Genomic DNA, 13885 nt, shown 5'->3' with positions numbered 1-13885 from the left:
AATTATGCACATGAAGCCCTATGTCTCTCTGTTGACAACACTCCCCAGGGCCCGCGCATTAACTGTGTAAATTCTGCCCTGGTTTGTATTACCTTGCATTTATTTAAATTAAAATCCTCAGTCCATTGGCCCAGCTGATTAAGATCCTGTTGTATTCTTAAATAACTTTCTTCATTATCAGCTATACCACCAATTTTGGTGTCATCTACAAGCGTACGAATCATGTTCCCTGTACTCTCATCCAAATCTTTTGTATAACTAGTTTAATAACAAAAGGAAATATTTGTCTGAATAACAGAACTGGCTGGATGAGTTGATGGCTGACTCATATGCATAGAAATGTATGAATTAAGAGTAGGAGTGGACCATCTAGCTTTTCAAGCCTAATTCACTACTCAATCTGTTTTAAACTTGATATTCCCATTTACGCTTAATAATCTTTGATTGCATATCTAGAATTTATGTACCACTTTTTCAAAATAATTCAATGGCTCCACCTCCACCATTTTCTGATACAGAGTTCCAAAGTCTCACAAACCTCCAATAGGAAAAAACTTACCCCATCTTTGGTCTAAAAGGGTAGCCTCTTATTTTAAAACAGTGCCTCTACTACCACAACAGTAAAGATCTTTTCTATGTCCACCTTGTCAACAACCTTATAAATATCAATCAAATCACCCATCACTCTTCTAAAATTTACCTGGCAAAAAGCCTAGCTTTAACCTCATTTCAAGTATTAAACCGGTAAACCTCCTATGAACCACCTCCACGACATTTGCATCCTTAAATAAAAACTAAACTATGCACATTATTCAAGGTGTGGGGTCACTAAAATCCTACGTAACTGGAGCATGACATCCTTTGTTTTATATTCAATTCCTCCCACAATAAAGGATATCATTCCATTCACTTTCTGAAACACATGCGAGAGCTCCACGCTGACTTTCAGTGACTCATGCACTGGCACATCTGGACTTAAGTTAATATTTAATATTTGATATTGTCATTTGTGTTTAGGGACAGTGAAAAGTGTATAATGTCACCACATTCTGGTGTCATCATGGATTACAGAATAAATTACTGAATAAATTGTACACATGGTAAAATACTGAATAAATGAATATTAATCTTTCCCTCTCCCTAGACTTTGCCCACAGTGCTGCTCCAGTCGCTGCCATCCATCATTGTTCCCAGGGTCCTGGCAATGTGCTCCTTTCCCGCCGCCATCACTACTGTGTCCGACACCTCTGAGATGGAGATGGTCACGCTACACGGGTCCTGGACTTCTTCCAATGCTGGATATCGACTGTCGGGTCCTGACTCTGAGTCAACTGATAGGATCCTGGCTCACCCTCTGATGCCGCCACCTGAGATAGATTGGGGATGGAGATACATGGTGTCCTTCAAGAGGAGGCCCCAAGGCAACGAAAGCCAAAAAAATGTACCAAGCTACCAAGACAATGATGAAACCGTATGGATGCAACCAGGCTTGCTAAGCCTCGAGCTCAGGAGGCGAGCACTGCTGTCTTTGAATAAACGGAGATCCCTCCATACCTCAGAATTCTGCACCCATGGAATCCTTACAGTCTGGAAACAACCATATAATTCATCAGATCCACAGTGACCCTCTGAAAAGCATCCCACCCAGACCCATTCCCGTACCCTACCCTTGTGAACCTGCATTTCCCAAAGCTAATCCACCCAGCCTACACATCCCTGGACAAGTTAGCGTGGCCAATCTACCTACTATGGAAGAAAACCAGAGCACCAGGAGGAAACCCACACAGACACAGGGGGAATGTGTAAACTCCACACCGTCAGTTGCCCAAGGCCTAGGAATTGAACCCAGGTCCCTAGCACTGTGAAGCAGCAGTGCTACTCAACATGCTTCCCCAATCCTGTTTCCTGTTTAATATTGTGCTTATTATTTCATTCTTCCTGCCAAAGTGAACGACTTCACCGTTTACTCGTACTTTTTGCCTACTCACAACTTACAGACGTTTGTTTGCATCCTTATGTCATCTTTACCATGCATTTTCTAACCTATCTTTGCTTCATCTGCAAACTTTGCCACCAGGAAATAACATGTGTAATAACAACTCCGAACGGTTCATTAGAAAACGGGATGAATCCCCCCGCGGGCTGTCGCGTCTAACGACAGAACAGCCCTGTGTGACTATGGCGACCATTTTTGTTTGCTCGAAGTTTTGGATCTGATGAGAGAAGTTAAGGTTCGTAAAAGTCATTGAGCTGAAACATTAATCCCCGCGGAATGAATTCAGCGTTTTCTGATTCTTGGCGTCGGGGAGTCTTGAGGTACAAGCTGGAAAGTGGGAATTAGTACAACTGCAACGAACCCGAACGGTGACAGTAAAGACGTGCTAACAGACGGCGGGGTACAGTTTTATTCCACTTCGATTAGTCCCTGGATTTTGATTTTTAGAGCTCCAAGTGGGACAAGGCGTGCACCGAGTGCTGACGGCGCCCTTCGTAATGGCCCGCAACTGTGATTAAATTGCAAAACCGGCCTCTGACAGCCAGGAAATGACAATGTCAGGACAGGTTTACACCAACCCATCACAGAGAGATTAATCAGGCCCCTCCAAGAGGTCAACTCCTACTGCCCTTCCCCACCTTCTCCGGGACACCCCACTCCCTTCATCCCCTGCCCCAGCACAGTTTCTAGGGATGCTGCACTTTTCAGGAATAGGCGGATTTTGACAGTTTAATTTCCCTTTCCGGACATCTCTTCCTCGCACTGTCCCTGGAAAGTTTCAGTTTTACCTGGAGGGCCCGTCAGTCGCCAGCCGCAAGCACCACAAAGCCGTTGCCATGGCAGCGCCCGCTCTCCGCCCCTCCCCACCCACATCCGCTGTGCGCGGGCACTGGCTGTGCGTGCGCGTACCCCCGGCGAGACGGGTCGCGCCACCGTGCCTCGCCTGGTGTCTGGACCTTTGTCGTGGCGGCCCACTCTTGAGGGAGGTAGACGAGTGTCTTTGGAATTCCCCTGTTTCGCTGGTGCGCCATTTCCCACAGGCTGGCCATGAAAAGAAAGCAAAATTTTATCATTTTCAGGTCCCCGGGCCTTAACGCAGCCCCCACCCCCGCTCACCTAGTTATGAAAGTCCACCGGTTTGGAGATTCACTGACCCAGAAACCACTAATGCTGCCTGATCAGGATCCTGCAAATGGAAGCACTGAAACCAGTGTCCTCAGGCAGGCCAACATCCCCAGCATCAAGGCACTGACCACCTTTGATCGGCTCGGATGGGCCAGACACATGACCAACAGGAGACTACCCAAACAGGTGCTCTATTGGCAGCTTCGAAATGGCCGGCGAGCCCCAGGTGAATGGAAAATAAAATGCTCCAGCGATACCCTCAAGGCTTCACTGGCAAAGTGCAGCATGCCCACAGACACCTGGGAATCACTGGCCCAAGACCGTTAAAAACTGGAGGATTGGCATCCAGGAAGGCGTCGAGCACCTTGAGACTTGCTGCCGGGAGAGAGCAGAATCTGGGTGAAAACAGTGAAAGGAGCGTGCTGCCACACCAAAGCCACACACCTCCCTTCCTGCAACCACCACCTATCCCAAGCGTAACAGAGCCTGTGGGACCTGCAGTGGTTTGTACCTTTGCCCCCCCCCGAGACTGGAAGAGTCATCCTCATCTGCGAGGGACCGCCAATGACTGATTGACCCAGAATGTCAGAATAGTGCACTAGTCAAGGAAGGGCTGTTTTCCCAGCCAAGAGAGTGGGGTGGGTGTAATGTGTATTGATTAATTTTATAAAATCCTGTTCTCTTTGATATAATAATGAGGTGGAATGGTCTCCAGGGAGAGCATAATTTGCAGTTGACATAAACCTGATGGAATTGTATTGAACAGTTTCCAGTGTTGAGTGTAAATTCCTTTGAATGCAAGTAATTTGGAGTGGAGTTAGATATTCACCTTTCTGATCTAACTGGAAGAGTGACAGTGCATTACAAGGGTCTGCAATGCAGTGCCTAGAATGCTGATGCAAGCAGATTCAGTTGAGGCATTGAATGAGCTGGCACTAAATTAAAATGCTCAGAGGGCCAGTACAGGTATGATGGACTGATTGGTTTCCTTCCGCACCATAGCGATTCTATGATTCTGCCCTGTTGAGCCAACATGGGGTGGCGATGGCCTATTAATCCAGACACCCAAGCAATGCTCTGGGATCCTGGTTTAGGCCATGGCAGATGGTGGAATTTGAATTCAATAAAAATCTGGAATTCCGAGCCTGGTGATAATTATGAATCCCATATTGATTGTTGGAAAAATCCACCTGGCTCACTAATGTCCTTTAGGGAGGGAAACTGCTGTCCTTACCTGGTTTAGCCTACAACATTTATAGCAGTGTGGTTGACTCAACTGCCCTCTAGTCAATTAGGTCAGTAAATGCAGGCCTAGTCAGCAATGCCCTCATCCTTTGAATGAATAAAAAAAAACATATACCCACGTTGCAATGAGTTCAGGATTATATGAATGTGCTTTAAATTACTGTGCAGTCTGTGAGGAGCACAGGCCCATCTCCCACAAGCTTCTTTATTCTGACCTATCTCCAAGATATAATCACAATGGATGGTGATTATTACACTCAATCTAATATTAACCTTTTTAGACCCCATAAACAATATATCACATCTTTCTTCCCTTATAATTACTATATTGTATATTGATTTAAATTTTCATTTACCATTCTGAAGTCTTTGATTTTACATGTTTAGACAATCTGGACATTTCACTTTCTTCCAAAACATAGGAGCTTGTTGGGTAGAAGGTCATTGTTTTGGACTGTCTTCCTGACAGTCTGATGTCTGTAGTCGAATTGAATTGGAGTCTTTAATGTTATATATTTGCTTTGTGAAGGACTTTGTCAATGTGTGTCTATCCTTTATAGGTACTGGTGTGCTCTGTGCTATAGAAAAATATATATTTTTCTCTGCAGTATTTTGGATCTTTCTGTATTGCGTATCTTTTCTCAGTGCTGCATGTCATGGAGCTGAGTGTGCTACATCTGAAACTTGTGTCAGTGGAATTTCATTCTTATTTTACCTATTGGTCAGTGCAGAAGTAGGTGGACTTAATACTTCAACTTCTTGAATAATTTGGACTTTCTCCTTCCCTCTCAGCTTTTCATTATTGTATTCCTCACTGTATTACTTAGAGATTCATTCTTGTTTGATGTAAAGCAGTTTATTATTGTTAAGGAATGTTCTCTGGAAAGTGGTAAGGTTTTGCTTGAACTTTCCCCTTTTCAGTCACCTCAGCCCCTAAGGACAGATGTGAACTTGGAGTGAGTAGTTGTTCTCTGTGCTGTGTTGCAATCTGATTCAGTTTAGTTACAGCTGCTGCTATTGTATATCAGTATATATTCTTTTGAGTCGTGTAGATTTTATGTACTTGACTTTTTGCTTGCGCTTCATCTCAAACTTTGTAGCAATACAGAATCTGAACTCTCAAGTTTGATAGCAGTGGAAAACATTTTGACCAAACTGTAGCTGCAGCTTTTCATCTCATTTACAGTACGAAATAAGTTCTATGTCAATGTAAATAATCTTAGAAAATTCTGTTTTTTTGTTTAGGCTCTGACATGAGCTTAAAGAGCACAGCAAATTTTCTACTGGCTTTTCCTTCACATTTTGTTGTTTAAATTCTTCCACCTACTGAATGAGACTGAGGTTGATATAAACTCATCTAGTCTTGGTTGTGAAATATATTGAGGTGTTCAATTATTTGGTGTCTTCTATGTTGAAGAGTTTCTTGTAGCATATCTTTAATGTTATTTGTGATATCCATTGGACCACGTAGCTGAACTTGGTTGTCAGTGGGTATTTTTATCAATCAAGACTCTCTATCTGACAATACCAAGTCATTTGCTCCACTGTCTGACTGGAAATTTGGGAGATGTCACATAAGTGACTGCGGTTCAGAACATAGATTTCCCCATGGAAAACTTTGGGTTTATCTTCTAGTGGAGACTGTTCACGTTCATTTATCTCTTTGTACAGATACTTTTACTTTTCTACGGCTGTTTCCTGCTTCTGTACATTTTCAGAAAGTGACTTAATTTCTTACAATTAAACTTTAACATTCAACTTTAAAACATGAGCATTGTGCACATCTATGAGGTTTCTTGGCTCCAATGAATTGGCAAGGACTTTTACTATCGGATGTCTGCTTTACCTACTGCATTGGCTTAACTGGTATGTCTGTTCTGGATTAATAATTTAAGAAACGAATAGATTCTTTAAATCTCCTATGCCAAGTTTCATCTCCTCCTCTGAAGATTGTCCATTTTCCAATGAATCAGCACCCTCTTCTCAAGCAATGTAAATGTTGTTTTCGCTTCACATTGATATTTCTTGTCAATGGTTCTGATAAGTGCCAGACAAAAGGGTTTGACAAAATGTGTCTTTTCTCAGCAGTTATTAAATATAAAATTTATTGCATTACTGTAACTATGCTGCTGTGTTCATCCGGCTCCACGCTTTGTCATCTAAGATCAACTGATGTCCAGTCAAAGGTGAACTGTACCCTCTCAATGAGCATTCCCCAGTCTTTGTACTGATGTGGCTGCCCACAGGTAACCAGAACTTTAAGTACCATAAGATTTGAAATGATGTTACTAAACCGACTCCTTTCATTTAGTGCTGAGAGCATTGTTTTTGTCAGGCCATCACTCTCCTACGTAACTTTGATTGACCAAATCAAAGGAAGCTGTGCTCTTTAAGGAAGCTGTGACACCCTTCAAAGGGTTAGAATTTGTGGACCTTCAGAGGACATGGTGGGGGCAGACAAGAAACAGATTCACTTAAATGGCAATATTTCTGTTTTGACTAGTTTAATAATAATGTTGAAGAAATACTTCATTTAATGCCATGAATGCTGTCAATGTCACCCCTTGACAAAGCAATCTGAACTAAAAGGCCATATTTGATATCAATAAATATCTGGAATTAACAATCTAAAGATGACCCTGAATCCATTGTCGATTGTTGGAAAAACCCATCTGGTTCACTACTGCCCTTTAGGGGAGGAAACTGCCATCCTTACCCAGTCTGGACTAAATGTGACTCGAGACCTGCGGCAATATGGTTGACTCTTAACTGTCCTCCGGGCACTTAGGGATGGACAATAAACACTGTGTAGCCAGCAACACCCTCATCCTGTGAATGAATAAAGGAAAAAAATACAAAAGTAAGATACCATTTCTGAACTTGGGTGTTAGATTAGACTGGATTAATTGTCATTTGTACTAATGTACAGTGGAAAATTACGGGAGGACTTTTCTGGATGTGCAGGGTATGCTGTTCTGCATAATCTTATACAATCTGATCAGGTTAAATCTGAATGTTACTGTTTGCAAGATCATTGTGATCACCTTGTGCAACAACAGGTATTGGAACTCACATCACATCTTCACAAATGCACTACCAGTGCTGGAGGCAGGTCCATTGAGGCATTCAAGAGGGCATTTTGATGATTATTTGGATTGAAATAAAATGCAAGGCTATGGAGGAAGAAACAGGAAATTGATGGTAGGTACTGATGCTCATTAGAAGAGCTGGTGCACATGCGACGGGCCAAATGGCATCCTTCTGCTCCATAACATGTTTGTGATTTCTTGATTCAATAGCCTCACTTAGTGCTTCTTCATTAACACTGTTAGTCACATAAATGGGCGTCATTGCAGGTATGGGTAAAGAATGCTACTCGTTCTGTTCTTGAAGAATATCAGAGGAACCTTCTTGTACTGTATCAATGCATGAAGAGTGAGGCACCACAGGATTGACTTCCTGAAATGTTGAAATAAGGTCTGATAGTGTCATGTTTTCAAGCTCACTCTGGATGCATTTCCTGGCTTGGAGTTTCTAAAGAGATTGGCTCATTCTCTTCTAGCATAACTGGAGGAAAGGTGCCATAAAGTTGATCACATTTTTGGAGAAGTTATGATACACACTCAAGAGATTATCTAATCTTCTGGGTATGAAACTTCAGTAGACTGCAAAAGCTGTGAGAAATCTCAAAATGTAATCCAGTCTTCCTTAGATGACAGTTCCTATTCCTGGAGAGACAGAGGTAATTATTTATAGATTAGAATACAGTGGTTACGTTGGCACGGAGTCTCTTTTGCCTGGGCTGGAAAGTCTGGTGGTCACTGTGATAGACCTATGTCTACATATGTCTTCCGTCACAGCAGGAGTTTGTTCTGATTCTGTACACACAAATCGGCTCCTTAATAACTTCACCATTGCACCTGGATGTTGCTTCAAAATAACCTTTAATTGAAAATCTGTGGTCTCCCAGACACAGGAAGGGTGAATGTGTATAGTGACAACCATTCTAAAGTGTCAGGCAACACAGGAATAGTTGCTACTGCATAAAAAAAAGTGCATCCAAATTCTTGACTTTGAAGATTACTCATGAGTTATCCTAATCCAGAACATCATCTTGTGCTAGAGGTTAGACAATATCCATTTGTCCAAGAAGATGTGTAACTTCTGTATTTTCTTTGTGTTCTTCTTCTCCTCCTTCTTGTACAATTTACTAGATTTTCCTCCATTCAGAAGCTAAACAATTTGATTTAATTTTAAGAGATGATATTACATGGCAGAATTCTTGGAAATAACCAAATCTGTCAAAGCGAAAGCATTGTACCCCCTCTGCTGGACAGTTTTGTTGCTGCATTGTACTGCAATATCAGCATTTCAAAATAGCACTAATTTCATTTTTTGGAGGGTAGATTCATTTGGCACCGAAAGGGCTTGTTCTAATCTTTTGTTTTAATCCAAATTCGATAGTACAGAATTTGAACACTGCTGAAAAAAAACAGACACTTTGATGAAGATTTTCACCATCAATCATCAGCAGCATATGCACATATACTTTCTGCCTGTGAAGTCTGCATGTATATTGGATTAGTTTAGATTAAAGATCAGTGGTATCCAATTAAAACCAAACATAAAATTGGAACTAGAATGTGCTCATTTTATCCCATTGAAAACATTACTGTACAAATCTTTGAGTTGAAGTTTGCACCTTGTGTTTGTAATTCACATGTGTGTTGCCTGGATGAATGTAGTTCCGATATCACTCAACAAAGTCAACAGTGTCCAGACTAAAATAACCTCCTCCTTTGGCACCCCAACTATTGTTTTAAACATTTATTCCTGTGCATGCACTGCACCTGTTTCTACTCAACAAAATAGTAATACCTTCTCTCTGATCCATTGCCCAGGGCAATGCCCTGATCAATCAATTAATAGTCAATGAGCATTAACTGCTCATCCTCAGCAGTGAAATAACTTCACAGCAGTTGGTATCCCGTCACCAAGTTTCCCTTTATTTACATGTGGAAAATTCTTGATATTGATCCAGCTCCTTCAGAGCCTGCTCTTGAAATTTCAGAATGTCTGACACTGCTGTTTTTATTGAACAGCCAGGGCTCCCTGATTGAACCGTGGAATAGTTATTTTGATCTGTAATTACCCATATAGGCTGGCATAGTGTCAGAGATAATGGGAACTGCAGATGCTGGAGAATCCAAGATAATAAAATGTGAAGCTGGATGAACACAGCAGGCCAGGCAGCATCTCAGGAGCACAAAAGCTGACGTTTTGGGCCTAGACCCTTCATCAGAGAGGGGGATGGGGTGAGGGTTCTGGAATAAATAGGGAGAGAGGGGGAGGCGGACCGAAGATGGAGAGAAAAGAAGATAGATGGAGAGGAGAGTATAGGTAGGGAGGGGATAGGTCAGTCCAGGGAAGACGGACGGGTCAAGGAGGTGGGATGAGGTTAGTAGGTAGATGGGGGTGCGGCTTGGGGTGGGAGGAAGGGATGGGTGAGAGGAAGAACAGGTTAGGGAGGCAGAGACAGGTTGGACTGGTTTTGGGATGCAGTGGGTGGAGGGGAAGAGCTGGGCTGGTTGTGTGGTGCTGTGGGGGGAGGGGGCAAACTGGGCTGGTTTAGGGATGCGGTGGGGGAAGGGGAGATTTTGAAACTGGTGAAGTCCACATTGATACCATTAGGCTGCAGGGTTCCCAGGCGGAATATGAGTTGCTGTTCCTGCAACCTACGGGTGGCATCATTGTGGCACTGCAGGAGGCCCATGATGGACATGTCATCTAGAGAATGGGAGGGGGAGTGGAAATGGTTTGCGACTGGGAGGTGCAGTTGTTTGTTGCGAACTGAGCGGAGGTGTTCTGTAAAGCGGTCCCCAAGCCTCCGCTTGGTTTCCCCAATGTAGAGGAAGCCACACCTGATACAGTGGATGCAGTATACCACATTGGCAGATGTGCAGGTGAACCTCTGCTTAATGTGGAATGTCATCTTGGGGCCTGGGATAGGGGTGACAGAGGAGGTTTGGGGGCAAGTGTAGCATTTCCTGTGGTTGCAGGGGAAGGTGCCGGGTGTGGTGGGGTTGGAGGGCAGTGTGGAGCGAACAAGGGAGTCACGGAGAGAGTGGTCTCTCCAGAAAGCAGACAGGGGTGGGGATGGAAAAATGTCTTGGGTGGTGGGGTCGGATTGTAGATGGCAGAAGTGTTGGAGGATGATGCATTGTATCTTGAGGTTGGTGGGGTGGTGTGTGAGAACGAGGGGGATCCTCTTAGGGCGGTTGTGGCGGGGGCGGGGTGTGAGGGATGTGTTGCGGGAGATGCGGTCAAGGGCGTTCTCGATCACTGTGGGGGGGAAGTTGCGGTTCTTAAAGAACTTGGACATCTGGGATGTGCGGGAGTGAAATGTCTTATCGTGGGAGCAGATGAGGCGGAGGAATTGGGAATAGGGGATGGAATTTTTGCAGCCTAAACCAGCCCAGTTTGCCCCCTCCCCCCACAGCACCACACAACCAGCCCAGCTCTTCCCTTCCACCCACTGCATCCCAAAACCAGTCCAACCTGTCTCTGCCTCCCTAACCTGTTCTTCCTCTCACCCATCCCTTCCTCCCACCCCAAGCCGCACCCCCATCTACCTACTAACCTCATCCCACCTCCTTGACCTGCCCGTCTTCCCTGGACTGACCTATCCCCTCCCTACCTCCCCACCTATACTCTCCTCTCCATCTATCTTCTTTTCTCTCCATCTTCCGTCCGCCTCCCCCTCTTTCCCTATTTATTCCAGAACCCTCACCCCATCCCCCTCTCTGATGAAGGGTCTAGGCCCGAAACGTCAGCTTTTGTGCTCCTGAGATGCTGCTGGGCCTGCTGTGTTCATCCAGCCTCACATTTTATTATCTAGGCTGGCATAGTGCTAGTGTAAGAGACAGTGAGGAACAAGTGTTCCTCGACTATATTAAGAAGAATTTCCAACAGCCATCCAGCAAGAGATGAAATATTGCTTAACCTGGTTCTTGGGAATGAATTGGGCCAAGTAGAACAAGTGACACTGGGAGAAATCAAAGTGAGCAATGATCAATGTATCATAAGGTTTAGGATCACAGCAGAAAATAACATTAATTAATGTTAAGTAAGAATAATCACTGGCAGAAAGCAACTCCAATGGGACAAGAACAGAATTGGACTGGAAACACTGGAACTAGCTAAACAATGGGAAATCTTCAAAGAGGATTTATTTTGGTCAGACTCATGGAAGACTCCCTCAAAAGCAAAAGAAAGGACTAATAAATCAAGAGATCCCTGGATGATAACTGTGTTAAACATCAAGTTAACAGAGAAAAAGTTTGCTTATAATAGTTGTCAGCTAGTAAATACTATTGCACATCTCATTCACTTCAGGCAGGAAAGTGGAGTTGAGGATTATAACCGGGCTATTATGTCACTGAATGTTAAAGCATACTCCCTGGCCAAATTGCCAACTACAGAGCCTACGTCTTTCTGTCTTATCAGTAGAGTACTGACAAAGCAAATATGAGAAGCAAAGCGGAATTATGAAAAAGCTTTGGTGACTAACGTAAATGGAAATCTCAACATCTTCTGCAAGGACATCAATGATATAATGGTAATAAAAGGAGGAGCAGGGCTAATTGAGTAATTGATGGACAGGAACATAGATTTAACCCTCAAGGCCATATTAAAACAACTATCTGTTGTCAATGAAGTGATTTGCTATTCCTAATTCCAAAAGAGAAATTACCCATATCAAGGTAGTCATCTATGCCAGGTGACATGGTGCCTCAGTGGTTAACACTGCTGCCTCACAAGAGATCTGAGTTTGATTCCACCCTTTGGTGACTGTATGGAGTTTTTATGTTCTCCCAGTGTCTGCATGGGTATCCTCCAGGTGCTCCAGTTTCCTCTCACACTCCAAAGATGTGCAGGTTAGGTAGATTGGCTGTGCTAAATTGCCCACAGTGTCTGGGGATGTGCAGGCTAGGTAGGTTAACTTTGGGAAATTTAGGGTTACAGGGATAGGTTCAGGCGTAGGATGTGGATGGGATGCTCTTTGGAGGGTTGGTGTGGACTCGATGGGGCTGAATGGCCTGCTTCCACAATGTATGGATTTTATTCTCTGAAATAAGTTTCAACAGTTATTAAATATGAATAAACTTGAATGAGATCTTTGCCCCTACTATGTATGTACCTCAGCATTCAATGAGGGTGAGACTGGTTCAGCTGTAATATTCCAACTGCACTGTTCCTACAATCACATCATTTGTTAATGGTCACTACTAAAACTGATGAAAAGAATAGTCATTTGAAAGATACATTAGATCTGCCAGAACTCATAACACAACACAAATCTCAGCGAGCAAACTCACATCCACAACACAAATCATTCAGACAGTTGTGAATATTCTTTCCAAAACTCATGGATTTTACTTGTATCTCAATGAGAATGAACCAAATAATTCAGAAGTTCTTTTGTCAAAATGCATAATAGAAATATCTATAGATGATGCAAAATTGAGTCATGTTTTTCATCTAGCTTATTCTTCCACATCTATAAGCATTTTGAGGGAACTTAGCAAAATAACAGAAATAGGGAAAGAAGCAGACCAGCAGAAGGATGCAAAAAAAAATCCTTAAGCAAATCTGGGCAAAAGTAAAAGTGTGATGGATTGTTTTTTCCAGTAATGTTAATATTTGTTCTTTTTTTCATTTTCTTCCCTCTTCTGTTCTTATGATTGAATCAAATTGTTTTGATTGATGCTGACAGCTCTGTTATATTCCTCACACTAGCCTCAACAGTGACTGTGAGCAAATTATCTAATTATCAGGACAGATCAGCTGGAATATTGTTGTTGAACCATTGTTGCCCTGGTCGAATGTTCAGATATGCATTAACAGGGAGCAAGAGTCCCTCTTAAAAGTCTGAATAACTCAGATTGAAATTGCTGTGCTGAGTTGCTCAGAAATATGGTGGTGTACTTCTAAAAATTATAAAGTGAAAACAAAATTGCTGAAGCTGATTAATGTATAGCTGCCCTCTCATGCTTTGAAATAAGCCAGTGACTCAATGTAGTATAGTGACTCTATTATTGGGTCAGTTATCTGACGGTAATGCAGAATGGGAGTTTAAATCTTACTGTAACAGTTTGAGATTTTAATTTCTTTTCATTGCTGACAAAAGCTGGCCTTAGTAAAAGTTTTCATGAATTTTCCAGAAAATATAAAAATCCAAATCGTGTAGTATTTTGCATTAGAACAGACAATCCAGCTCATATGCGACTCCACTTTTACACCTTACCATGTAAGCGTTGACTGTTAGCTGTCCTCTGAAATGACTTGGTTGATTGAAGAAGAGGACACATCAATTCAGTTCAAGGCCCACCACACTTTCTCAGGGAACTAGATATCAAGATGCAATTAACTTGCCATCAATGTCCACAATCCAAGCATGAAAAAAGCCATAATAATCACATAACTTTATATCTGATGTGATATTAGATAGCAGAGAGC

The 13885-nt window shown here is 42.7% G+C and overlaps 1 protein-coding gene across 2 annotated transcripts in view; it reads right to left on the bottom strand.

Annotated features, from left to right (window-relative positions):
* lrriq1 (leucine-rich repeats and IQ motif containing 1) overlaps positions 1-2849 on the bottom strand; it is a 220694-nt gene extending 217845 nt beyond the window's left edge. Inside the window, exons 1-2 of one of the 2 annotated variants that reach the window (XM_059652466.1) lie at positions 2785-2803; positions 1156-1587 (exon numbers count right to left, since the gene is read on the bottom strand). In XM_059652466.1, coding sequence (XP_059508449.1) covers positions 1156-1227 — 72 coding nt within the window. In that variant the 5' untranslated portion in view covers positions 1228-1587; positions 2785-2803. Of the gene's footprint in view, positions 1-1155; positions 1588-2784 lie in introns of both variants that reach the window. The other variant, XM_059652467.1, reaches the window with a different exon arrangement.
* Between the last annotated feature and the right edge of the window lie 11036 nt (positions 2850-13885).

The sequence above is a fragment of the Stegostoma tigrinum genome, chromosome 18 (genome assembly GCF_030684315.1).
Source record: "Stegostoma tigrinum isolate sSteTig4 chromosome 18, sSteTig4.hap1, whole genome shotgun sequence".
Lineage (NCBI taxonomy): Eukaryota > Metazoa > Chordata > Chondrichthyes > Orectolobiformes > Stegostomatidae > Stegostoma > Stegostoma tigrinum.
This window is presented reverse-complemented; position numbering and strand designations above follow the sequence as displayed.